Source organism: Fusarium odoratissimum (genome assembly GCF_000260195.1).
Source record: "Fusarium odoratissimum NRRL 54006 unplaced genomic scaffold supercont1.1, whole genome shotgun sequence".
Taxonomy (NCBI): domain Eukaryota; kingdom Fungi; phylum Ascomycota; class Sordariomycetes; order Hypocreales; family Nectriaceae; genus Fusarium; species Fusarium odoratissimum.
Window position 1 is genome coordinate 1,917,723 of NW_022158687.1, and position 23,683 is coordinate 1,941,405.

The 23,683-nt window shown below is 49.7% G+C and overlaps 9 protein-coding genes across 12 annotated transcripts; 5 read left to right on the forward strand and 4 right to left on the reverse strand.

Annotated features, from left to right (window-relative positions):
- Window positions 1–700: 700 nt before the first annotated feature.
- Window positions 701–1,702, forward strand: FOIG_00670 (uncharacterized protein; the record flags this gene model as incomplete). Its single annotated transcript, XM_031196986.1, has 1 exon — window positions 701–1,702. One exon carries the CDS (start codon window positions 701–703, stop codon window positions 1,700–1,702), a length of 1,002 nt encoding a protein of 333 aa, XP_031072753.1.
- A 1,873-nt stretch (window positions 1,703–3,575) lies between these two features.
- FOIG_00671 (uncharacterized protein) lies at window positions 3,576–4,326 on the forward strand (the record flags this gene model as incomplete). The annotated part of the gene is made up of 2 exons (XM_031196987.1): window positions 3,576–3,813; window positions 3,863–4,326. The coding sequence occupies 2 exons, from the start codon at window positions 3,576–3,578 to the stop codon at window positions 4,324–4,326; spliced, it is 702 nt and encodes a 233-aa protein (XP_031072754.1).
- Window positions 4,268–6,217, reverse strand: FOIG_00672 (uncharacterized protein). The gene has a single exon (XM_031196988.1). The coding sequence runs from the start codon at window positions 6,004–6,006 to the stop codon at window positions 4,627–4,629; it is 1,380 nt and encodes a 459-aa protein (XP_031072755.1). The 5' UTR covers window positions 6,007–6,217; the 3' UTR covers window positions 4,268–4,626.
- A 1,350-nt stretch (window positions 6,218–7,567) lies between these two features.
- FOIG_00673 (AGC/NDR/NDR protein kinase) lies at window positions 7,568–10,810 on the forward strand. 2 transcript variants are annotated; one of them, XM_031196990.1, is made up of 4 exons: window positions 7,568–7,770; window positions 8,067–8,907; window positions 8,980–9,480; window positions 9,538–10,754. In XM_031196990.1, exons 2-4 carry the CDS (start codon window positions 8,258–8,260, stop codon window positions 10,013–10,015), a joined length of 1,629 nt encoding a protein of 542 aa, XP_031072757.1. In that variant the 5' UTR covers window positions 7,568–7,770; window positions 8,067–8,257; the 3' UTR covers window positions 10,016–10,754. The 2 variants fall into 2 exon arrangements, with proteins under 2 accessions (XP_031072757.1, XP_031072756.1); XM_031196989.1 differs by lacking the exon at window positions 7,568–7,770 and having other exon boundaries at window positions 7,780–8,907; window positions 9,538–10,011; window positions 10,065–10,810.
- On the reverse strand, window positions 10,805–11,876 carry FOIG_00674 (uncharacterized protein). The gene has a single exon (XM_031196991.1). It carries the CDS (start codon window positions 11,779–11,781, stop codon window positions 11,059–11,061), a length of 723 nt encoding a protein of 240 aa, XP_031072758.1. The 5' UTR covers window positions 11,782–11,876; the 3' UTR covers window positions 10,805–11,058.
- Window positions 11,877–12,009: 133 nt separating this feature from the next.
- Window positions 12,010–13,869, reverse strand: FOIG_00675 (glutamate-1-semialdehyde 2,1-aminomutase). Its single transcript, XM_031196992.1, has 3 exons — window positions 13,282–13,869; window positions 12,738–13,230; window positions 12,010–12,688 (listed from the first exon to the last, which is right to left on the reverse strand). Exons 1-3 carry the CDS (start codon window positions 13,491–13,493, stop codon window positions 12,083–12,085), a joined length of 1,311 nt encoding a protein of 436 aa, XP_031072759.1. The 5' UTR covers window positions 13,494–13,869; the 3' UTR covers window positions 12,010–12,082.
- A 301-nt stretch (window positions 13,870–14,170) lies between these two features.
- On the forward strand, window positions 14,171–17,720 carry FOIG_00676 (uncharacterized protein). The gene is made up of 2 exons (XM_031196993.1): window positions 14,171–14,272; window positions 14,336–17,720. The coding sequence occupies exons 1-2, from the start codon at window positions 14,245–14,247 to the stop codon at window positions 15,940–15,942; spliced, it is 1,635 nt and encodes a 544-aa protein (XP_031072760.1). The 5' UTR covers window positions 14,171–14,244; the 3' UTR covers window positions 15,943–17,720.
- Window positions 14,336–19,431, reverse strand: FOIG_00677 (uncharacterized protein). 3 transcript variants are annotated; one of them, XM_031196994.1, is made up of 3 exons: window positions 19,368–19,431; window positions 18,984–19,282; window positions 14,336–18,931 (listed from the first exon to the last, which is right to left on the reverse strand). In XM_031196994.1, exons 2-3 carry the CDS (start codon window positions 19,177–19,179, stop codon window positions 16,176–16,178), a joined length of 2,952 nt encoding a protein of 983 aa, XP_031072761.1. In that variant the 5' UTR covers window positions 19,180–19,282; window positions 19,368–19,431; the 3' UTR covers window positions 14,336–16,175. The 3 variants fall into 3 exon arrangements, with proteins under 3 accessions (XP_031072761.1, XP_031072762.1, XP_031072763.1); XM_031196995.1 differs by lacking the exon at window positions 19,368–19,431 and having other exon boundaries at window positions 18,984–19,319; XM_031196996.1 differs by lacking the exon at window positions 19,368–19,431 and having other exon boundaries at window positions 16,028–18,926; window positions 18,984–19,316.
- Window positions 19,432–22,003: 2,572 nt separating this feature from the next.
- FOIG_00678 (uncharacterized protein) lies at window positions 22,004–22,228 on the forward strand (the record flags this gene model as incomplete). The annotated part of the gene is made up of 1 exon (XM_031196997.1): window positions 22,004–22,228. One exon carries the CDS (start codon window positions 22,004–22,006, stop codon window positions 22,226–22,228), a length of 225 nt encoding a protein of 74 aa, XP_031072764.1.
- Between the last annotated feature and the right edge of the window lie 1,455 nt (window positions 22,229–23,683).

The window sequence follows — 23,683 nt, forward strand, 5'->3', positions numbered from 1 at the left end:
TACGACTGTCCTTTTGTTCATTCTGGTGAGTGCAACTTGTTTTAGCTTTTGCTCTGTTCACAAACGACTGGTCCTTGTCTGTTCGACGGAACGACCTTCGAGTTTATGCTGCCGACATGGAACATTATCCCGAATTGCCTTTTTTGTTTGCTGTTTAACCGACCAGCGTGCTTCCAAACTTCATCGCTCTACCTTTCGATAACTTGCACTCTACATCTACGACCACGAAGACAACCTGACCAGTTTATTTTCGTTCCCGATGCACTGCCGATCACACTAGAATGAAGAACTAACAGCCAGCTGTACAGATTGGTTGGATCTCAGACACGAGGTTTACTATATATCATCGACATTGATTTATTCTCGTTCACGACAAAAGCAATTCTATTTCGGTCCCCCCAGTTGACCGTCACCACAAGTCGACACAATCGTCTCGACTCGTCTCTGTATACGTTTTATCCCTGCTTGTCGCCCTAACTCGCGAAGAAAAGCATATCAGTAAATGGCCCGAGTAGCCTACTGATTTCCTGTCGATTACTGTCGACTAAGCCTTGACGCACGCTCGCATTCACGCTCAGCTCACAGGACCGTCTTGACTGTGGTATAAACCCGCAGTTTCGCTTTACGGTCTTAAAAAAGCTTCAACTTCCGACAAAGGTCGCGTTCCGATCTTCGTCGGACCTACCCCAATCCTTTCATCATGCCCGGAGGCGTGTGTGCCGTCCTCGATTACGAGGTCGACATGATGTCCGAGTACGTTGCTGAGATGGCCACTCGCGTTGTTACACCCGAGGCTGCTGTGACCTCGCCCTTTCGCAAGTTCGTGTCTCAGATCCTCACTTCAACACGACTGCCCAGTACCACGATTCTTCTTGGAATGAACTATCTCGCCAAGAGAATCAACACCTTGAAGGGACAGGGTCCTTACAAGGCCTCTGAGGGTCAGGTCTGGCGCTACCTGACTGTTTCTCTGCTTCTGGGAAGCAAGTTTCTCGATGACAACACCTTCCAGAATCGCTCTTGGTCTGAGGTGAGTGGCATTGCTGTGTCAGAGCTCAACTCGCTTGAGTTCGAATGGGTCGAGTCCATGGGTTGGCGACTGTATGTCAATCTCGATATGAGCAAGGACTACCAGGCCTGGCTTGAGAACTGGCGTGAATGGCAAGAGATCAAGAAGCGACAGGTCGCCCAGGCCAGCCGCGAGAGGCTTGCATCTATTGTCCCCGCCATCGACACGGAGATCGCCAGATATTCTGGCCAGCGCCAGTCACCTCACTCGCGTTACCTTCAGGAACAGGTCGCCGAGTATGAGCGTTACCAGGCCATGAAGGCTCAACAACAAAGCTATCGCCCACGCGAATCTGGCTGGGGCCAAAGCTCTTGGGGTGCTCCCCTTACGCCCCCCGATTCCGGATATGGCACTCCAGACTATGCCATGTCAGCTACGTCGAGCAATGAGCGCTATAATGAGTGGTTTTCACAGGCTGCTACTCAATATGCTACTCGATACCCTCAGCCTCCTGCTCAGACCACCTTCTATCCCAACTCGCGCCACAACTCCTACGGCGGCCACTACTCGTACTCTCAGAACATGTGGGAACATGGTCTTGCCGAGTGCAGCTGCGCTGCTTGTGTGGATCCCATGAAGCAGCAGGCTCCTTATTTCGTGCCTCACGGCTACAGTCAGCCCGTCATGGGTTAAACGTTTTTCAAAAGTTTCGCATAATGGCTCTCTATTCGAGCGCAGTTCGGTCTTGGAAAGAAGAAAAAAGTTTTACAGGGTTTTCATTTTTTACGGCCACGATTTCCTTTTTATTACACGCATCCCGAGAACGATAAATTCGCATTCAGATACCCCAGGCACGACAAAATTGTTCATAACATGACCTTTCGGCGGATCATTCTCAGGATTTTACTCTACAGCCACGACTTGATGACAGGAGCTGAAAAGCCTGATCCATTCTCCTCGCGAGTCATCATGACGCACCAACGTCAACTCAAGTCCGAAAAATGTGGCTTTTTCTTTGTTGTTTTATTGGTTAAACGTTCTGTAATGGTCATAATCGGCGTTCGGCTTTTTCATTTTACACTACACGGTTCCAGCTCGATAGACTTGCGGTTTCTTCGGTTTCCAAAGACTTCTGCGCGCATGGTTTCCCTCTGTTCGACATTTCCGCCCTCATCATACTCCAACTCGAGTATATCGCCGCTTCACTTGAGGCTCGGACAATGACCGGACATGGGCATAAATCTCAAGCGCAGTATCTTTGTTATAGATGGCGACTCAGCAGAACTTGGTCGCTGCCATTCACTCGACACTAGATTCTGTGGTAAACGCAGGATTGTGCGAATCTGGTCACAATTTATTCTGACCATCTTTTCCCTTTCATGATCTCGTCGTGGCACAGATCGATATGAAAGTCGATTCGACACGAGTACCATAGGTCGGATGGACTGAGCTATGCGACAGGAATCTTGAGGACGGTACATATTTTCCCTTTTTCTTCTTTTTCTTTTCTTTGTTATTGCAAGTGGCAGATATGAATTTTGACCACAGGAAACGGTTTCACACGACGGGGTTATGCATTGCGTTCAGCGGGTAAAACAAAGGAATTGGATTTGATCACTTTGATCATAGGGTTTGATATCATATTGTTTGTACTTTCCTGGGGTTCGTCATCGTCACGGCTCCAGCCTGGAGTGGTGTCAGATTTGACGCCAAGGAAAACGAGTATTGTACTCTTGACTCTTGTCTTTCACAGGTTTCGGTGTCGGGCATTACAGTGAGATGTTACCAACGGGGTGTTGGCATCTGCTTTTCGTCACGTCGGCTTAATGGATTCATTATATTGCCGACTATGTTTTTTATTGCTATTGCATCTTTTCTCACGACTTGGTATGATTCTTACGGAATATTTGAGCATCATACAAGGGCACGATCCAATGCAGCCTGCAAGAATCAACTGCTTGGAACCTTGGTGTTGCCATTCAACAACCGAATGTATTTTTTTCAGCCATTCAGAGCTGTCTATAGGTAGTAGTTTTTGTGTACAATGTGCGCAAATAAAAGGTGTTGAAAGCAAAACTATTTGGTAATGATTTGAATGGCTCAGCCCATTTGAACGAACCTGATGCAGTTGTTGGAAGGTTCACGAGATGTCTGTGGAAGGATGACATTCTCAGGATACTCCTTGTTTATGGAGCGAGAGATGACGCGAGGTGGTGACTCGTGACTGCTACTCATATTTGACTCATGTGCAAAAAAAGAAGGAAAAATCAGCTTGCGTACCGAGACTTGCTAAAATGAAAACACAAAATATTATCATATGACTGCTACTATTTACCGTTTCCGAGCTGATTTGTGCACAAACTGTCTGTGATGGCTTTTGAAGTGGACTCACTGATTGCGCCGTTGACCGGCAGATTATCGGATAGTTGGAGCACTCATTAAAACATCCTGAAGCTGAGTCTCAGATTCCACATACCTATAGAACGTGATAATAGTCTTATAATTGCTTTCCTTGTTCTCACCAGACGTGTCCGTTCAAGACGTAACCTCCAATCCAGGTCAGATAATGCCTAGCCGCTTCGTATCGGCTGGCAAGATCGGCTCATCTGGAGAGATCTCGAAAGACGCCAGTGGCACAGAATCAACACCTCAACAGCCGCTGCACAATTCCGCTAAATCCAAAGAATGGGAAGCGGTTGAGAAACAGTTGGAAGCTGAAAGAAAGAAGCGCGAGGAACAGCGCATCAAGGCTGCTACAGGAGAAGGCGAGAAGACCTTATATGACGTCCTCCAGGCAAACAAAGGTAAGGCCCTTCTTAAGATCATTTCACATTTTTTAACTGAACACAACAGCGGCAAAACAGGCCGAATTTGAAGAGCAGACCAAACTACGTAACCAGTTTCGTGCATTGGATGATGACGAGATAGAGTTCTTGGATGAGATACGCGCCAACAAGCGTGCAGAAGAGGAACGCGTGAAACGAGAGACGGAAGAAGGTCTAAAGGCATTTCGAGAGCGACAAAAGGGCGATACTGCTCAGGGCGAAACTGCTGGTGTTGAAGAAGAAGGCGAGTCATGGGAGATTGGTCGTAAGAGGAAGCGCACGAAAGAGAAAGATGTCAAGGGGCTGAGGCGAAAAGTCAGCGCAGCGGAGGAGAAACAAACTGGGAAGCAAGATACAAAGCCAGTCGAAGGCCCGAGTCGTGATACGTTAGATGAGAAGTCCAGGACGACAAATCAGTCAGCTGCAAAGCCACCAGAGAAGAAGGGGCTAGTATTGGTGGGTTATGGGAGCGATTCAGATGATGACGATTGAAGGTCTGAGCAAACCACAGTAACGCTGAGGCTACATGAGGCTACATGATGAATGGGGATCAAATGCCATTGAATCATAGAGCATAATAGACCAAGACCATGCTCGATGCCGTACCTCATTCTATCATTAGTGTTACATTGGCACCAGCCCCTCGCCTGGTATAATATACAAAATTTGGGTCGTGACCAGGAGATGCACTCCATAACAGAAAAACAGAAATTGTAGTAATACATGAACATACACAGCGGTGTCCCCTGTCCCACCGCGCCCCCTTTTTATGTCAAAGAACAACACTCCGTTCTACTCATCGCTGTCCACATTACCAACATTAGGTCTCATGGGCTTGGCAGTCACTGATTCAACAGTATAGTTCCACAAGCTGCGGAAGCTTCCTTTTATCCATCCCTCAATCTCGGCCTCAGAGACCTTGATATGTGCGGCGCGGGCTTCATCTTCAGGGGCAATCTCAAAGCGCCGCATGCGCTGCGCTAATCGAGGGTCAATGACCATAGGCGCAGGCCAAATTTTCTCCTTGGGGGGCTCAGTAGGCACAGTGGCGGTGTTGTCATCATCTTGCTTGGGGGGGTCCTCGGGCTTCCAAACTGACTTGACCCAGTCGTTCTCCTCATGCTTTAGAACGAGCTCCTGCTCATACTGACCATCGGCCTCTCGCCACTCACGAGAAGAGTTGGCGAAGCATACAGCAGCGACCTCGCGGCCGATCTCGTCGGCTAGTTTGCGGCGGTTGAAGAAGCGGTTCAGGCGGACCAGAGTGTGACGGAAGCCCAGGCGGTGGGGAAGAGGGATGGGGTTTGCGGGGGAAAACTCGGCGGGAATTTGAGGAGGGAGATTGGCGATGGAATAATCGGCGGTGGTGTTGTAGGGCAGTGGTTGGGGTGGTCGCTCAGGCTTCTTCTCTTCCTCCTCCTCCTTCTTGCCCTCCTTCTTCTCTTCGGGCTGGTCACCTTCGGCCTTGGGAGTCTCAGAATCCGCCTCGACAGTTTTTGTTATAGGCTCAGGCTTTACGGGAGGGTCAAGAGGACCAAGCCAACCCTCGTGTAGTCCCCTGATATATTCCTTCCATGTATGTCGGCCGAAGATGATATCGCCTTTGACACCCTCATACTCTGGAACCTGGTTCTTCTTCCTCAATGACTCAGTTATAGCCTCGTCTGTTTGTAGGTCCTCTTCATCTGGCCTCTCATACTTCCTCCTCTCCCTACGAATCTTCTCTGCTACGGCAGCTCTCACATCACCTTGTTGTCTTCCCTGAACGAACTCCCAGTCAAGACCAGAGGCAGCCAAGACGGGCTTGGCATACTCAATAAAATGGTCCTGTGCAATCCGTAGACCATCGCCAGGAGGCGCCTCGAGGTAAATGGTCAGTTTGCGAGGCAGTTGGCTTGCTGAGGGGATTATGTCCTTCGCGAGAGGGGCAACAGCGTGCTTCCACTTCGCAGTAGCCCTCTTCTTCTCGCGCTTGTCGTAGATGATAGCAGCTGAAATAGAACCAGTGATAGCCCAAAATATAAGCCAGTTGCGCGAGGGAAGTTTTCGAGGGAGATTTGGCAGACCCATCATCCGAAGAGCTGGGTTCTGTTTCGGCTTTGGTGTGGGCGCCTTGTACGTTGCGCCGGTGCCGGCAGCGGGCTGCTGCGCTGAAGGGTTGGGCTCGGCCATTATGCGTATCGAAGGGTTACGGCGGTGTTTATTGTGCGATCCGCAGGCCTGAAAAGTCAATCGCCTTGGTATTCGAGCCGTTTAAGCCACAGGATAGCAAGGGTGTTAATATCGACCTCGTCTTGATCTGTTGGTCCGCCGAAGGAAAAAAAACCACGATAAGCGATAAGCGGCTCCGATAAGGCCCGGGCGGTCGGGAAGGAAATACTTTAGCTCCGGTCATTATATGAATTGAATAGAGGTATCTTCGGTTTTGTATTAACGAACTGAAATATCAGGATTTAAAACGTGACTGATTCTGGTTTCCTTTCACCTAGTTAGGTATATGATATTTACTGAACATTTATTTGTCTGTAGTGCGTTGAGAGTCACAGTCTTCACGAGTCTCACTAAACTTCCATAAAGCTTCTAGAAACGGTAGGGAATAATGACCTATGTTGTGATCAGAAGATGGAGTCTTCGTTGTTGATGTTCTGATTTCAGGAGAGCTGCTTGTAGCATGTTGCAGATGAAAAAAAAAAAAAAAACAATGTCGCTTTCCTCAAATGGCTTGACTAACTCAGGTATCACTGTGATGCCATTCAAGTTCTTGTGTGATGATCACCGTTGAATTGCCATGTGGGAAACAAGCGAATGTTGTAATAAAACCCGATGGGAGTCAACGTGGGCATGTTACATCTGGCAATACTACTCAAGGTCCATGTTAATATAACATGAGAACTACGCGAAATAGATGGTGGATAATAGAGTAAGCCCCGATCTCCTACAATCACAATTCCTCTGATAATAACCATCCATAGGGAAATAATTGAGAATACGGATACTCAAGAGGCTGAGAGGTCCCTGCTACACATGGGTGACAGGTTCACCTGAAGCTCAGGAATTGTACCACAGACAGCAACATCTGGGGGAACACAACAACAGGGGTTCAGCCCCTGAGGGGTCTATCGGTAAGGATAGCCTGGGATGAAGATTATAGTTCAGCGGCTAGGATGAAAAAAAGTGCCATGGTATGGAGTATATGATGGTCAGTACGCGATCAAGTCATCACCAACGCCGCTTGTTGGTGTTGAAAATTAGTTCGAGAGGAGATACAGGAGATGCCAATCTCCCATTAGTTGAATGTGATGGGCGTAGAAGTCATCATGGTGAGGAAAACATTGGTCTACTGAAGTGAATACTTTGCTATTCGAGGCAATCACATTCGTTACAAGTGGAGGCATTGACTGGTGTGCAATTCCGCTTCCAACAACTTCTTGTTCGTAAAATGAATTCTTGCTGATACCTGAAGATTCAACTTATATAGATGTCTCGGGCATCCAAGTTAGTTAGACACTTACATAGGTAGGTAGTTAGGTACTGAGATTATAGCAGCCACAGCACCCCATCATCGGAATGATTGCCACTAAACACCGCTAATTTCAAGCTAAACTGTACCGGTTCAGGTCGCCCGCCACGCTTTCAATTCTGTTGCTGGACCCTTCAGACTTGACCCCTCGGATCTCTTCCCCCAAATGACATGGAACCAACCTATGCGACTTCACGGCCCGTCTTGTGCCAGCCGCTAACCGCCAACTTTGACCATTCCTTAGGCTTTGCCTGAACCAAGCCAAAACACCAGGGAAGGACGACCCATCCCTGCACGTTTCGGCTCGGGGAGCACAAGTGAAGGTCGTGCAGTGCAGGTGGTGACAGTGGCAGTGACAGCAGTGGCAGCACCTGTCATATTTGATCTTAGTGGAGGGAGACTGCCTGGTACCCAAGGTCAGTAAGGTAAGGTAGCCAAACGAAAATCCTCAAAAGTACCTCCTGGGCTTTTATACGGAATCCGTTTTCCCCTTCTCCTTCAACTCTTTCTCTCAAAATCATCCATTTTTATTTCTTTTCGTCTCTCCTTCAATCTGAGACCTTCACCGACCGTGCACCAGTCTCTTGGTGCTCCGCCAGAGGTGGCTCTGGTGCTACTTTACCCGTATTGTACTCCCCTACCCAGGCACTCTCCAGTTGGCAGTACCTAGGTAGGTAAGGGTACTAACTGTAACTGACCTTCCTGCGGAAAGGTAGCTCTAGTCCCGCGCCGCCCCTCGCTCTCCCCTCCACAGCCCCTGGACTTGACCCTCCCCTGAAACTTGTCCGCCATCTCGACTCCCACCTCAGTCTTGATTCTTTTCACCTCTTCAAGAGTTGTTCACCAACTTGTCGATACGATACAGGGCGAAACGAGGCGATCGAGACGCCGCAATCAGACAAGATGGATCCCAACAACAACAACAATCGCCTCTATCTCAATTTTGGCAACGGCAGCGACCGTTTGACCGCCTCGGACAGGGCAGCATATCCCACTACGCCTTCGACCTTCCCGCAGCCCGTTTTCCCTTCAGCTTCAGGTCAACAGCCTGGTGGATTGCAACCCCAAGGTCAACAGCAGCAGCAGCAATATGCTGGTGGTTATGCGCCCCAGGGTTACTTTAATCAGAACCAATATGCCCAGTATGGCGGCCAGCAACAGCAGCAGTCCAATGACTATGCTCAGGGTGCTGGGTATCAACCACGATCCAATACCCCGGGCACCAACGACCCCAACACAGGTCTCGCTCACCAGTTCTCTCACCAGAACCTCGGAGGTGCTGCTCGAGGGCAAGGTTATGCTCGAGGTCCCTCTCCGGGTCAGCGTCCAAGGACCGCTGGTAGTACAGGACAGCAGCCTGGCTACAACAGCTACATGAACGCCCCTCCTATGCCTACACAGGCCTCTGCCCCCGCAGAAGAATTCCAACGTGCACCCGAGCGAAACCCTGATCGATATGGTACAAATGCCAATAGCAACCAAAAGAAGTGTTCTCAGCTCGCCGCCGACTTTTTTAAGGATAGTGTCAAGCGTGCCCGCGAGCGCAACCAAAGGTATGTGCCCACGTGCCTCGGTCTCGTTGCTGTCCAGGAGAGTTGTGCAACTAACTCATGATCACTATACAGACAAAGTGAATTGGAGCAGAAGCTTCAGGACCCCTCACAGGGCGCCGCTAGACGTGAGCAGCTCTGGTCCACTGCTGGCAGAAAAGAAGGCCAGTATCTGCGTTTCCTTCGTACCAAGGACAAGCCCGAAAACTATAATACTGTAAAGATTATCGGAAAGGGTGCCTTTGGAGAGGTCAAGCTTGTGCAGAAGAAGGGTGATGGCAAGGTCTATGCTATGAAGTCTCTGATAAAGACGGAAATGTTCAAGAAGGACCAGCTTGCACACGTTCGATCAGAGCGAGACATTCTCGCAGAGTCCGACAGTCCATGGGTCGTCAAGCTCTACACCACCTTCCAGGACTCATACTTCCTCTACATGCTAATGGAGTTCTTGCCTGGTGGAGATCTAATGACAATGCTTATCAAGTATGAAATTTTCTCGGAGGATATCACTCGCTTTTATATTGCGGAGATTGTTCTCGCTATTGAGGCTGTCCACAAGTTGGGCTTCATCCACCGGTATGTATCACCTCCCCTCCCCCCGTTTTCCTGCGAACAGCGTCTGACCTTCAATAGTGATATCAAGCCTGACAACATTCTCCTCGATCGCGGAGGACATGTCAAACTCACAGATTTTGGCCTGTCAACGGGCTTCCACAGGCTTCATGATAATAATTATTATCAGCAGCTGTTGCAAGGCCGATCAAACAGGCCTCGCGACCGTAACTCGGTTGCGCTTGACCAAATCAACCTGACAGTCAGCAATCGATCCCAGATCAACGACTGGAGACGATCTCGAAGACTTATGGCGTACTCGACCGTCGGAACTCCTGACTACATTGCTCCTGAGATTTTCACTGGCCACGGCTACACCTTCGACTGTGATTGGTGGTCACTCGGCACGATCATGTTCGAGTGTCTGGTCGGCTGGCCTCCTTTCTGCGCCGAAGACAGCCATGACACCTACCGCAAGATTGTCAACTGGAGACAAACTCTGTACTTTCCAGATGATATCACACTGGGTACCGATGCGGAGCATCTTATCCGAAGGTAAGCAATCATCTCGAGGGTCAAGGGGAACGCAGGTTGCTAACAGAAAGTAGCATGGTCTGTAACACAGAGAACCGTCTCGGCCGTGGTGGTGCCCACGAAATCAAGGGTCATGCTTTCTTCCGCGGTGTTGAGTTTGATAGCCTGCGCCGTATCCGCGCACCCTTCGAGCCTCGCTTGACCTCCAACATCGACACGACTTATTTCCCTACTGATGAAATTGATCAGACCGATAACGCCACTGTCCTCAAGGCACAGGCTATCCAGCAAGGCCACAAGGTTGAGGAGTCTCCAGAGATGAGCTTGCCATTCATCGGCTACACATTCAAGCGATTTGATAACAACTTCCGATAAATGGGTTGAGGTGGCATGGCTTGCGGCATGGTCTCTCCACGAAGCGAACCCAGTTCTGTGAACGGGCGCTGTCGATGGAAAAAGGGGCGGCAACCCGGATGAGTACAACGAGTCCTTCAAGCAGTTATTCATGACATGATAGACGAAGCGAATACTGTGCGAGGCTTGCCCTTTTGTTGAGCCTTTTGGCTGTTTCGATGCATGTTTTTGATGATACTATGGTAGCAGGTCTGGTTCAGATGGAGGGGCATACAAAGTCGGTCAGGACGTTTGCTGTCTGCAATTTGCATCGCATTATACAGGACATGTAACAAAACACGAGGTTTCCAGACACTGCTATACAAGTCAATAATAATATACTGAAGCAAAACATATGGAGATGTACCGTGATAGGGCATGTATCTGAGCTGTGTTGTTTGAGACATGCCATTTGAAATACAGTCTAATTGAACTGCTGTGCCGTGATCACAGGAGAGTGAGTGATAAGTATACATGAAACTTGGCAACCCATACACAGCAACAAGGCTCTACTGGTGTTTATTTCGAGACTTGGATGCTTCAGACAGAATTATTGCAAAAAAAAAAAAAAAAAAAAAAAAAAACACCGTAACGCCGTCCCATGACCCAGATATCCTTTTCTTTACTCCCAAGATGCAAATAACCATAACCACCAGAAGGTAAATAAATGGGCCATTACCTCCTTGCCGTCAAACCAGGAGCCGCGTTGAAACGTTCCTCACGCTCAGTCATAAACATGACCTGAATCCAATACTCCTTGGCATCCGGATCCCAAAAGGCAAACTGCTTGTCCTCGCGCTTGTCAAGCTCACGGGCAGGAATTTTGAAGCCAACTGTCTCGTAAGGTTCGGCGGCGACGAGTAGGTATTGGAAGTTCTTGTCGGGCTCCTCAACGTGCTGAGTGAAGGCGTTCATGACCTGCCACTTGGGAGATGTTTCGGGGGTCGCATCGGGATATTGGAGCTGGAAGAGCAGACCCTGCTGACGAGAGACAGGGTCGCGGATCTTGGTGATCTTGTATCCTGGGCGCCCGATCTTTACGACGTTGCGACGCTGCGCGAAGCCTGCACCTGTGACTCCAATGGGGAGACCAGTAGCTGGGTCAACGGCGCCTTGACGACCTTCTTTTTGCTCACGAGCAGCGCGACGGGCGAGATTGGTCTGGTGTTTCTTGCCCTGGGTATGAGCGAGGTAGGAGCCATCATTCTGATGAACCGTGAGACAAAGACGGCACTCGAACGAGCCGACGTGATTCTTGAAGAAGTAGGGGTCCTTGTCGAGGTCGATGGTCTCGAGAGCGAGCTTGCGAAGACGTTCGCGACGATCGGCGTTGGTGGCGGATTGAGAAGCGACGCCTCCACCGCCGAATTTCGAGCCGGCGCGGTTTTGGAAATCCATTGTCGAGGTTTTGTGATGTGAGGAGTGGTGATGGAGATGAACGGTTGATTGGCGCGAGGGTCAGAAAGAAAGAAAAGCGCGATTGAAGGTGGAAGTATGGAGTTGTACTGAGAACTAGGTACCTTACTTAAGATACCTAAAGAATTATGTGGAGACCAAGGCAAGGGTGGCTGACCAATCAGACACTGAACATGCACTTGAACAACTTATATCGACCATGTCTAACATCTGACAAATAAGACGGAGATATTTATCAACCTGTATAGTGTTTCGAATAAAGGTCTAATAATACGACTTGCAGTTAGATTTTGACTATTCTCGCACGCTTAGAAACCCATGCCTCAACACAACTGACAAACCTGTCAAACTCGTCCGTGGGAGTGTCGAGCACCAAAGCCATGAATCCTCTGCGTACGACCCAGAAACCCTCCTCCATCATCTCAAGCCAAAAAAGGTCCCTCAAGGAATCGAGTTCTTCGACTTCACCAGATCTTTCGATCACACGAGAACCATCCTTGGGAAAATGGACCCCCATGATAGTGCCGATACCAGTAAAGAGCACTCTTGTATCCTTTGTTACTACATTGAGCCGCTCCATGAGCTCATCTCCAGATCTGGTGAATTGAGCTGCAACCTCAGGCGTGTAGATCTTTGTCAGGCCAGCGTAGCCAGCGTGTGTCACCAGAGTGTTGTTGTTAAAAGTGCCCGAATGCGAGAGAGCAGTGGGAAGCCGTGGATCAAAAGCAGCCATGATATCTGCTCTACCGCCGAAAGCACCAAAAGCTAGGCCTCCACCGAGATACTTTCCAAAGGTCTTGAGGTCTGGTTTGAGTCCCCTCATTTCGGAGATGCCCCCTCCTGAGAGACGGGAGGTCATGACTTCGTCGATGATGAACAAGACGCCGGCCTGAAACTGTGAGTATACAAGATGGAGTAGACAGAGCACGTAGACCTACATTTCCAGCAATCTCTTGTATGCCCTGGAGAAATTCAGGGTGTCCGGGAATGCCACCTCCAGAGCCTTGCATCCCTTCCACCAACACTGCAGCAATACCCTCACTCTCAATAGCTGCACGAGCGCTGTCAAGATCGTTGTATCTGGCCACGACCCAATCATCCAGGTCGACATTATTGGCCTCTGGTTTCCCTCCCTTGAATCCTATCACAGCACCATGATAGCCCCCACTGAAAGTGACGACTTTTCTTTTCTTGGTGAAAGCCCTGGCAGCTGCTAGAGCGTGGATGTTGGCTTCAGTACCAGAGTTACAGAAGCGTACATGTTCCAGATTGAAGCGACTGCAGACTTCACGAGCGAATATCTGCTCTTGAGCTGTATTGCCACCAACATTCATGCCTACATTGTCAAGCACATCTCGAATAGCCGAGATAATGACAGGGTTGGAATGCCCATAGAGAGCAGCTGTGAACTCGCCGGTGAAGTCTGTATAACTATATGATCCGTAAGCAGAACTCTTGGTTGTAATAGCTTACAGGACTTACGTATGTCCATCCTCAGAAGTAATCTGATGGCCTTTGCCAGACTTGATCACCACAGGGAATGGACTAGCGTGCAGAACAGTCCTCGTGTTCCCGCCAGGCATTGATTTGAGAGCTTCATCGTGAAGAGCCTTGGATCGAGGATTACGATCAATGTATCGAGTCGTGGCGGCCTCGAGTTCCGCCTGAATTTGCTGGATGAGTTCTGAAGACATGGCTACCTGTGGTGTTGACTTGGCGTTTAGTGTAAGTGTGTGCTGGCATCCAAGAGGAAAGGCAATGAATTATATATGTTGTTTCAGAACTGGTTTCAGTTGATCGATTTTACAACGATACAGATTCTTTCGCATTTCGGGAACAAGTGATAGCCATGGCATGTTGATATGTACCTAGTATGTTGCGGTGGCTTTCGGGTCTACCTTGGTATGTTATCGGGTTTCGGGTCTGGCGTGGGCATAGTTTCCACCGACTTGTTCACAACGATCCAAGTTAAGGAACTGCCAGAGTGACCATACAATCAACGGGTTGATGGGTTTAAGATTGATACTGAAAGTCCTTGTGTTAATTAAGCCCCTTATATCATGCTTTTCAATCACTTGAACTAGGATATTCCCAACACAGACATGTATCAGTAGATATGGGAACTCGAAGAGTCTCAAGCTAGACAAGACCTCAAACAGCATGGAATTGAGACTGGATTGAAATATTTGACTTGTGACTTTGTGATACATTTCATCGCTATCTGTAAATAGTAAGTCAACTCATCAATCTCAGGTTCCCTTTAGGTTGATTCACCGGCAAAGATACGTACCTTCCGAAGTGGGGGAAGAAAAGCGGTCTGAAAAATAAAGCGGCAGAATTTGATATCCCACTTAATTTTTCGAACTTTTGGCCGAGACTATGCAGTGAAGACGAGAACTAGACAAGACAAGCCGATCACAGTAAAATCAAGTCAAAGATTTCGCAATGGCCGGCTCAATTACCAAACCCAAGAGTAGGTCGAATCAACATAAACCCACTCGAATATAGAGTCTCAAATACTAATTTGATTGTCCAGAGCCCAAGTCTAAGCGAACTCCCGTTCGTCTTCGCCACAAGATCGAAAAGGCTTCCGCCGCAAAGCAAAAGAAGGAGCGCAAGTTGGCAAAGAAGAACCCGGAATGGCGATCAAAGTTAAAGAAGGACCCCGGTATCCCCAACCTGTTCCCCTACAAGGAGAAGCTGCTCCAGGAGATTGAAGAGAACCGTCTAAAGAAGGCCGAGGAGGCGCAAAGAAGAAAGGAGCTGGCCAAGGCTGCAAAGACGGGCGCCAAGGACGAGGCGGCCATGACCGATGTCCAGGTCGACGTTGGCGACGAGATGGAGGAGGACGGCATGGACGAGGATATCGACGAGTCAAACCCCATGGCTGCGCTTATCGCGAGCGCCCGCGCTGCTGCTGCTACCTATGATCGACAACTCGCTGACGACGATGATATGGACGAGGACGACGATACCGACGGCTCCGACAACGACCGTGGCCCTGAGATGTCCATTGGCCAGGCCTCATCGAGAAAGACCTATGACAGAGTCTTCAAGCAAGTCGTTGAGCAGGCCGATGTTGTTCTTTATGTCCTCGATGCTCGCGATCCCGAGGGCACCCGCTCTCGCGAGGTTGAGCGCCAGATTATGGCTGCCGCATCTGGCGGCAAGCGACTGATCCTTGTCATTAACAAGGTTGATCTCATCCCTCCCAAGGTTCTACGAGACTGGCTTATCTACCTGCGACGGTACTTCCCTACTCTGCCTCTCCGAGCCTCTGGCGCTGCTCCCAACGCCCACACCTTTAACCACCGCGATCTGACCGTCCAGAGCACCTCTGCCACGCTCTTCAAGGCCCTCAAGAGCTTTGCCGCCAGCCGACAACTCAAGCGCGCCGTCTCTGTTGGTGTTATCGGTTATCCTAACGTCGGCAAGAGCTCTGTTATCAACGCTCTTCTTTCAAGGATGAGCGGTAAGGGTGGCAGCTCTTCCAAGGCTTGCCCTGCTGGTGCCGAGGCTGGTGTTACCACAAGTATTCGCTCTGTCAAGATCGACAGCAAGCTTACTCTTCTCGACTCCCCCGGTGTTGTTTTCCCTTCATCGTCTTCCACCCAATCTGCTGGTCTCGTTTCTCTCAAGAACGCCACTGAGGCACATGCTCACTTGGTTCTCCTCAACGCTGTCCCCCCCAAGCAGATCGACGATCCTATGCCCGCCGTAACTCTTCTCCTGAAGCGTCTGTCAGCTTCTCCCGATCTTATGCAGAAGCTCACAAGCGTCTACGATATTCCTGCCCTCCTCCCTGATCGTGCCGATGGTGATATCACCACCGACTTCCTCGTTCAAGTCGCCCGCAAGAGAGGCCGTCTTGGTCGTGGCGGTATTCCTAACCTCTCTGCTGCTGCTATGACAGTCGTCACTGACTGGCGAGACGGCCGCATCCAGGGATGGGTTGAGCCTCCTGTTCTAGCTGTCGAGTCGACAACTACCGCCTCCAAGTCGGCCATCAAGAACGCTGGCGAGGACGAGGTTGCTGCTGACCAGAAGCAGATCGTGACCGAATGGGCTGCCGAGTTCAAGCTCGAGGGCCTATGGGGTGACGATGAGGGCAGTGCCGAAGCCGCCGATGCTATGGAGCAGTAAAGAAAAGTGTTTCAGCGGTTTTGTTCAGCAGAATGACGGAAGGGTTAACATGAGTTCTTCACTGGAAAGTTTGGCGTTTCAAGGATCCGGTAGAACGGTTTGTATCCGTGCATATACATTCGTAAAAAAACAATTTGTCTTCCCAAAACTCCTACATGGTTTACCAAGTGACTCGTAGATTATGCATGATGCCGTGTACCTCCCAACACAACCCAGCTTTTGTTCGCCTATATCTATGCTTCGATCAATTCCATCTTGACACCGCGTTTGCCTGTCATTTCATCCTTCTCGTCACGGACTCTAACCCTGACTTTTTGGAAGAGCTCTACCTTGATCTCGCGGCTTCCCTTGGTCGTAAGCGTGTATGTCTCTGCGTCATACTCAGCCTCGGGCTCAGGCTCTGCAAGGTCTCGAAGGCGGATCAGGCCCTCTGTACCAAAGCGTGGAACAAGAACGACGAAGCCGTTGCTGAAAATCTTCATCACGAACGCGTCTTCCTCAGCAACCTTGCCCTTCAGGGCTTGGCCGACATAGTAGGCGATGCTGGCACGACCAGCCATCTGAGCATTGCGGTGGCGCACGTTGATGTTCTTACAGACAGCCTCAAGGCGACCCCGGCTGCGGACGTTGGGGTGTATGGCCTCATAGTCGATGGCAGCAGCGAGCTGTCTATGGGCAAGAAGATCGGCGTAACGTCGAATGGGAGAGGTGAAATGAGTATAGATCTCTGAAGCAAGACCGTAATGGCGGAATTCAGGATAGGCTTGTGTTCCAGAGCAGAAATACTCTGCACTCATCATGCAGCGAGTAGCCATGATACGCACAAGGGTGTTGAAGAATGGCTCCTTGGGGTCCACGCACTGATCCAGAGAATCGGCAAGGGCCTTGCTGGAGTCGGTCCGCAACTCCATGCCACGCTTGGTGCGGAGTTGGTTTGATAGTTCGTCAAAGTTTGTCTTGGGGGGAGCCGCGTGACGTCGGAGAATGGCGGTTTGAGGAAATGCTTCATAAATCTTGGCTGCAACGCTAACGTTGGCAAACAACATGAACTCTTCGACGAGAGAGTTTGTATCGAGAAGCTGCTTTGTCTTGACATCAATAGGGTCAGACGTCTCAGATTCAGTTTGCACCTTGACTTCTGGGGAAGAGAGGCTCAGGGCACCAGCATCCATTCGCTTCTTCTTTAATTTCTTGGACAACATGAGAAGCATGCGCATTCCCTTGGTAAGATCATCTTGCTGAGACTCATCGTCAATTCGCAACTGGGCCTGTTCGTAGCTGAACGCTTCTCGAGATTTGATGACAGACTTGGTGAAGCGAACGTTGACGATGTCAGCATTGTCGTTCAGCTCCCAGAGCACCGAGAATGCAAATCGCTCAACGTAAGGCTTGAGCGAGCAAAGATCCGTACCGAGAAGAGGAGGCAGCATATCGATACGCTTGTCGACGAGATAGACTGTGGTACCCCGGATGCTGGCTTCAGTATCCATGGCGTTGGCAGGCTTGACAAAGTTGGACACGTCGGCGATGTGAACACCAACTTCATAGTTCCCATTAGGGAGCTGTTTGGCATGGAGAGCATCATCGATATCCTGGCACCCAACAGGGTCAATACTGCAGATGAGAAGACCTCGGAGATCCTCTCTCTGCCTCCAACCAGGATCTTCCATGCTCGTCGGCACTCTCCAGTCGTGTCCCTCTCTGGGAAGGCAGTCTAATACGGTCTTGGGAAAAGGCCGATATTGAACATCCCACTCCAGCAACAGAGCTTCAGTCTCGGCCGACTTGGTCTCCAGCTCACCCAAAGATCGCACAAAATGTCCGACAGGATGTCTTGAGTCACGCTCCCAGGCATCAATAGTTACCAACAGGCGCTTGCCAAGAAGGTCAGCAACCTGTCGTGTACGAAGGCGGATTTTGGGAATCTTCTTGTCCATTGGGATGAGGAAAACGCTATCCTGCTTGCGACCTTGGCTGGAACCCTTACTGGCTGACGATGGGTCGATATGACCAACATACTGACGCCAATTACGCTTGATAACACCCACAACCTTGGCCGTAGGCTGTGGCTTGCTCTCCGATGCACTCTTCTGAGTCTTCTTGACCTGCTCTTGCAAGGCCTTTCGCTCCTTTTCAGATACGAGATCCTGGCTCTCTTCCACATCTGCATTCTCGTTCTTGGTGATGGCGTCCTCCTCAATGATCTTTGTCGAAGGTTCTTTCCACTGATCTTGGGGAAGAACTTCAACAACCACAACATCACCATCAACGGCTCGGTTGATGTTTTCGCGACCCAATACGAGAAGAGGTTTGGGGAACGCCGGTACTTTGATTGAACCCTCGAGGTAGTTATACGGCGACACGTTGAAGATTCCTTGATGCATCAACCCAGCCTTGACTCCGGTCATCATCCTTGATAGAGTAAAGTATTCAGGGTACAGCATCTGACCCTGCTTCTTAAAAGACTCTTGGTTTTGAGCTTCTGCGACCATATCAAGTAGTCTCTCGCCATCTTCGAGGCCGCTCACATAGTCCCGGAGAGAAGATGCGTGAAGCCCCTCTTCTTTGGCCTTGCGAAGGTTCTCTCGATCATCGCTAAGCATCACTACTGCTGGCAGCTTTTTCGCCTTTGTCCTGGCAAGATGCTCGCCGTACCACTTGACGGCTAACCGCACAGCTCTGTCATTTCTGTCGTTCACAGTCTCATTTGCCTGACGGTGGACGAATGTCTCGAGCCTAAAGTCGTTAAAAAAGACGTAAAATCTCTTATCCTCGCTCTTTGTGAGCCCCACTAGACGGTTGTAGAGTGGTAATGACCGATTTCGCAGCTCCTCCAGTACTGTTTGCAGGATGATAACATCGTAGAAAGCTGAGCTCTGCTCGAAAAGGTCCATTGCGTTGAGCAACGCGTTAGTATCAGGCACCAGGTAATGGCCCTGGGGGAAAGTCTCGGTGCCTGCTGGCTTGTCCGAGAGCACAAAAGGCTGAGCTGCAATACTCATTAATAGACTGAACGAGTCAGGCGAAAGAAATAGTCTCACCTTGCTGAGCGGCATTTCTAGGGGCATCCTGAAGACAAGCTTTGCAGAGTTTGGAAGAGCAGGGGATGTCAGTTCGTAAGTAGACTTCTCTCACGATTTTCTGCACCTTGCCACTCCGGGTTGATCGCACGTAGACCTTGCTCGAGATGTTTGAGGCCAGAGAATCTGTCTCGGTAGATCTTTTCAAGCTCGCCATCTTTGACAGGCTGCTTTTCTCGCGACGTGGTAAAGTTCAGAGCAGATAATAATGATGAAAAGACTGTTGATCGCAAAGCGTTCGAGTAGGCGATAGTGGGGCGCTTATCGATAAGTCAGCAATTGTTCATGTTCTTCGAGGTCCTGCGAACGAGCAAGAACCTTGATAGTAGTTTTGAGGGCTATTACCTCCTGAATAGATAGAACAAAGGAATAGCGAGTCTCTCTCCGTATGGGCTGTAAAGCAGCTGATAATTCCCATTACTTCTTTCCCTTTCTTGGAAATCTATGTTTAGCAGATCCTTATCACATGACGATAAAGTCACGTGCTCTGAACTTCACTTCACTTCACCTTCCTCTCAGATCTTCTATCTACAGGACAAAATTCGATGCCCTGAGCACCAGGAGCTTGAAATTGAAACAACAACAGATTATGTTTAAGCTATTAGAGAGAACATGCGTTGTCCCGGAAGCATGCTGTCAAGCTGCCGCTGCGTTCTCCATCTGCTAAATACACATGACTTACACATCCGATCCGACAGTCGCATGCTATTCTAATGCACAGAATCCTCAGCATCTCTCCATATCGTCGAATATCTGATTGGAACTCCTTTTCATCAATGGAGAAAAGAGGAATCATTGGACCTTGCCTTAGTTGCACTCAGAGCCGCCAGTCCAGAGCCTGCGAGGTCTAGTCAACGAGACCGCAAATTAGATGATAGCTTTCAACATCTTGTATGAACCAATCATAAAAGCCTTATTGCGGTCATGTGGCAAAGGGACAGATTCACAGTCTCAAATCCATACACAAGGTTGTGTTATCCTACCCGCCCTCTAGGTTGCGCTAAGTTCATCTTCTCCAACACGGGCTCAGAGACGTGTCTTTCCTCAAAGCCCGTTACATGATAAGGCATGATACACAGTATTAACTGTCTAGCAGAGTCTCGGTAGGTGGGACACTGTTAGCAGCTACGAGCACTGCATCTGGCCAAGTCCTACTATCACCATGGAGATGAGCCAGGAAGCGTTTTGCTGTTACAAGGAAAAAGTTTGGCCATGAAGTGCTATAATACCTTAGGGGGTCTGTTTATCGCTGTGTGCGGTGTCAAGGCTCGCACTTTTTACCCTCTCACGAACGTCGGATCCCGAGTCGTATTAGCAAGAGCTTACCAGGAAGATGGTCAAATGCTCACCCGGCTCGAAAATATACAGCTTCTATATCCTAGGGGTCTCACCAACACCTAAGAAGTTTGGAAAATACCCTCGGATTAGTTTTGCAGTCCGACATACGCTGTGCCGTGAAGGTCGCAATGCATGCGCTTCAGGGTCTGAGCATACTGCAAAGCAGAAGAAACCACCAGCCTCATTCTCAGACCTAGTACCTTAAAGAAAGCAGTCCTTTCGGCGCTTCCGTCTCCTGTACATCTATCGAGTTCAATCTCACAGTTCAATACCGGGAGGATTCTCCGCTGATAATGCACCGGCTGCTTCGGGGGCCAGAGCCGACAGATTTGCCTGATGTGACTTGAAATCAATGTTACAACGATGGACAGATTTGACAGTCAGCCTCAATATGCAGATAGCGTCCTGAACCAATGGCAATCTCGCTATGCGCTGTCATGAGAAGCATTGATACGGAAAGGGATCGACTTGGCAAAGTCTCTTCAGGCTCCGAGGGTTCACAAGGATACCGCAGGGCAGTAGAACTTCCCGATAGATGTGCTTCCCTTGTCCTCATTTTATTCTTCCCGCAGGCCTTGGGCATTGAGTCACACATGATCATGTTGAGTTGGCTTCTGCCCGATCATTGGCCCTGGCCATCTGCAACATCATTCAAACATCCTATCTACAATATACAATAAAATTTGACGAGCACAAAACTATTGCTCGGTTCGTTCCAACCTCTACTCCACTGTTTCGCCCGATGGAGGCAAGTTACTGTGTTTGCAAGGTATACTGTGGCTGGCGATATGAAGCCTTTGCGAAGGATGAGAGGGATATCACAACGATAGTGGCAAATTCTAATATTAGCGAAGTTGTCGAGAACGATAGCCTACAGGGCAACAGTGACCATTGGGGGCTTACTGCAGTCGCGACATTGCTGTCATCAATATCCCTGTAGCCTATTGCTATGACTGAGGCTGCGATTGTTGATATCGTATCAAAATTTCAAACATATATTGGCAAACCAAGCAACTCACACCGGTAGTGCTTTCACAACATCCAAGAATGGGATGGGCATTTATGACAACATATTGATACGACCGTTCTTCACCTTCAGTCTGCCTGACGGGGACAGATGCAACCAACCGAAGTATTTCTGCCAACTGCAGGGCTTTGGTTGTTGCATATTGATGGGTCTTGTCAGACCCGAAGGCTATTCGGATCTATTGTCAGTCCTTTCAGATATTTGTGAATTACTCGATTCTTCAACCAGTTTACACGAGCGTTGTGTTTAGCATTTCCAGACGTGGCTGCGGGCCGGTGAGCAGAACCCTAGGACAGCGCGTCGATCCATGTGATGGGCGAAGGGGTAGCAGCAGGCTGCTGTATTAGGAAATGCATGACGCCGGGTACTGTTAGGCCCGGGGGTTTGCTCGAGTCTGAGAATGCGGCGCGCGTCGGAGAAGAGCTCACGGGGTCGCGTTTAGCGTGCAATAAGAGCTCGTAAGAAACAAGAGGATGTATGTCCCAAAGAGACTTTGCATTCGAGCATGAGCAGAATATAATCTCCTCCTGGTTGCGAAAGGCTCAACGTCAATACATGGTGGGCAACTTATACAAAGCATGTCGCTTTGCTTTCATGCCACATGTATCTCAAGAGCATGGCGCGCGTCGTAGAAAAGGAAGCCCACGGTACACCCGTTGAACGTTTCGATGGTAAGGACTTACCTGGTGAACAGGAACTATCGTTCTGCCACTGGATGGAATCAGGCATCGGTGGTAACGAATGGGAAATGATTCATATCGGATTGCTGCACTTTGAACCATCTGAAGGACAAGCATATCATAAAAAGAACAGGGGCCTGGGTGTGAGGCTATTGGAATGAGGGCCGAGACAAACGCCTCTTGTTGGTAGCCAAGAATCGGCCGCACGGACTGATGTGATTGGTGTCGTACTCGCAAGTCAGCCAGAAGACGAAGTTTCCAGCTGGTCAGGCGTCACAAGACAGAGAGCCGAGGGCAGATTAGCAAGGATGATACATCAGCGTGATGCAATGCGGACCCGGATTTATGGAGAAGGCTGTTGACTCAGGTATTGTCAGCGGGCTAAAGAGACAATGGCGACTCAGTTATTCAAAGAATCGAGAAACCGCGCAAGGTGAAGGAGATGGCAGCCAGCCAAACAAAACGGGAGGTTAAATTATACCTTTGGGACGCGAGACCAGGATCTGGAGAGGGGAAACTCAGCCACTTGACGGTGATTTTCCACAAGAGATTAAGCCGAGGCGAAGAGACTGGGGATCCGGCGCCGGCAAGGTTTCACGTGCGGGCCGGCCGGGAAAGCAACCTCATACGACGTTTGCCAGTGATCTACAAGCGAGATTTTTTACGTTACGGTTTAAGGCAGGTACTGAAGTTGAAGGTCCATGTTTAGGGCGCCTTTGGCTTGATGTGTTTGGGCACATCTCAACGACGGCTGAGTGATGGGCGAACCATGACGACGCAACAGAGACTAATTAAATTTCGCTAGAGATTCGTGCCACAGTATGAAAAAAGCATGAGGATGAGGCTCAAAGATACCAACGGCTGAACGGTTTCATAGATGACAGGTTGTTGGAGCATGGAATAAAAGCCGCGGCGGGCCAAGTCAAACATAGGCGAGGTGGATCAGTTTGGTGATCAATATCGGTAGCCCCCGCTCATCAATAATGAATGGGAACTGTGGCTTGTTAGTTCGCAGGCGTGCAACCCGTCTGTGGATATGAGCTGAGCATCACGAGGGAACGCGGGGCACAGATATCTCTCCCATTCCCAGAAGGTGAAGGGCCATGCTTCTCGCGTATCTCGTCTACGACCTTAGGTCAATCCATGGGCCATGGCGGAGACAGCAGCCTCTGGGGTCCAGGTTGGGGTCACGGTGGATGGAAGATCCTGGATCTGTAGAAGCTTTGGGAGCACTCGCATTGCTAACATAGGTAGCGGGTCCCCCTGCTTGGTACTATGCAGAGATGCAGCCTCTCGCTAGCCATGGCATTTCTCCATGATCGTACAATGTCCATGAAGGGAGGAGAGCCACATAGCGGGAACTGTGTGCGTGCGGGGACGGATGGATGGTGAACGAGGATCGTGGGTTGGGCTGGGCTGGTTAGGCTGGGCTGGGCTCATGAATTGGTGTGGTCTGGGGTCTTGGGGCGATCGTTCCCGCACCTCCCTCCCTCTGGCATAGTTTCCCGGGGCTCCATCTGACTGTTAACTATCCGGACCTAGGAATGCATTTCTTAGCAGTCTGCTGGGTGGTGAGTTCTTATAGTATCTTAAACACATTTACGAACTCTTGGGAC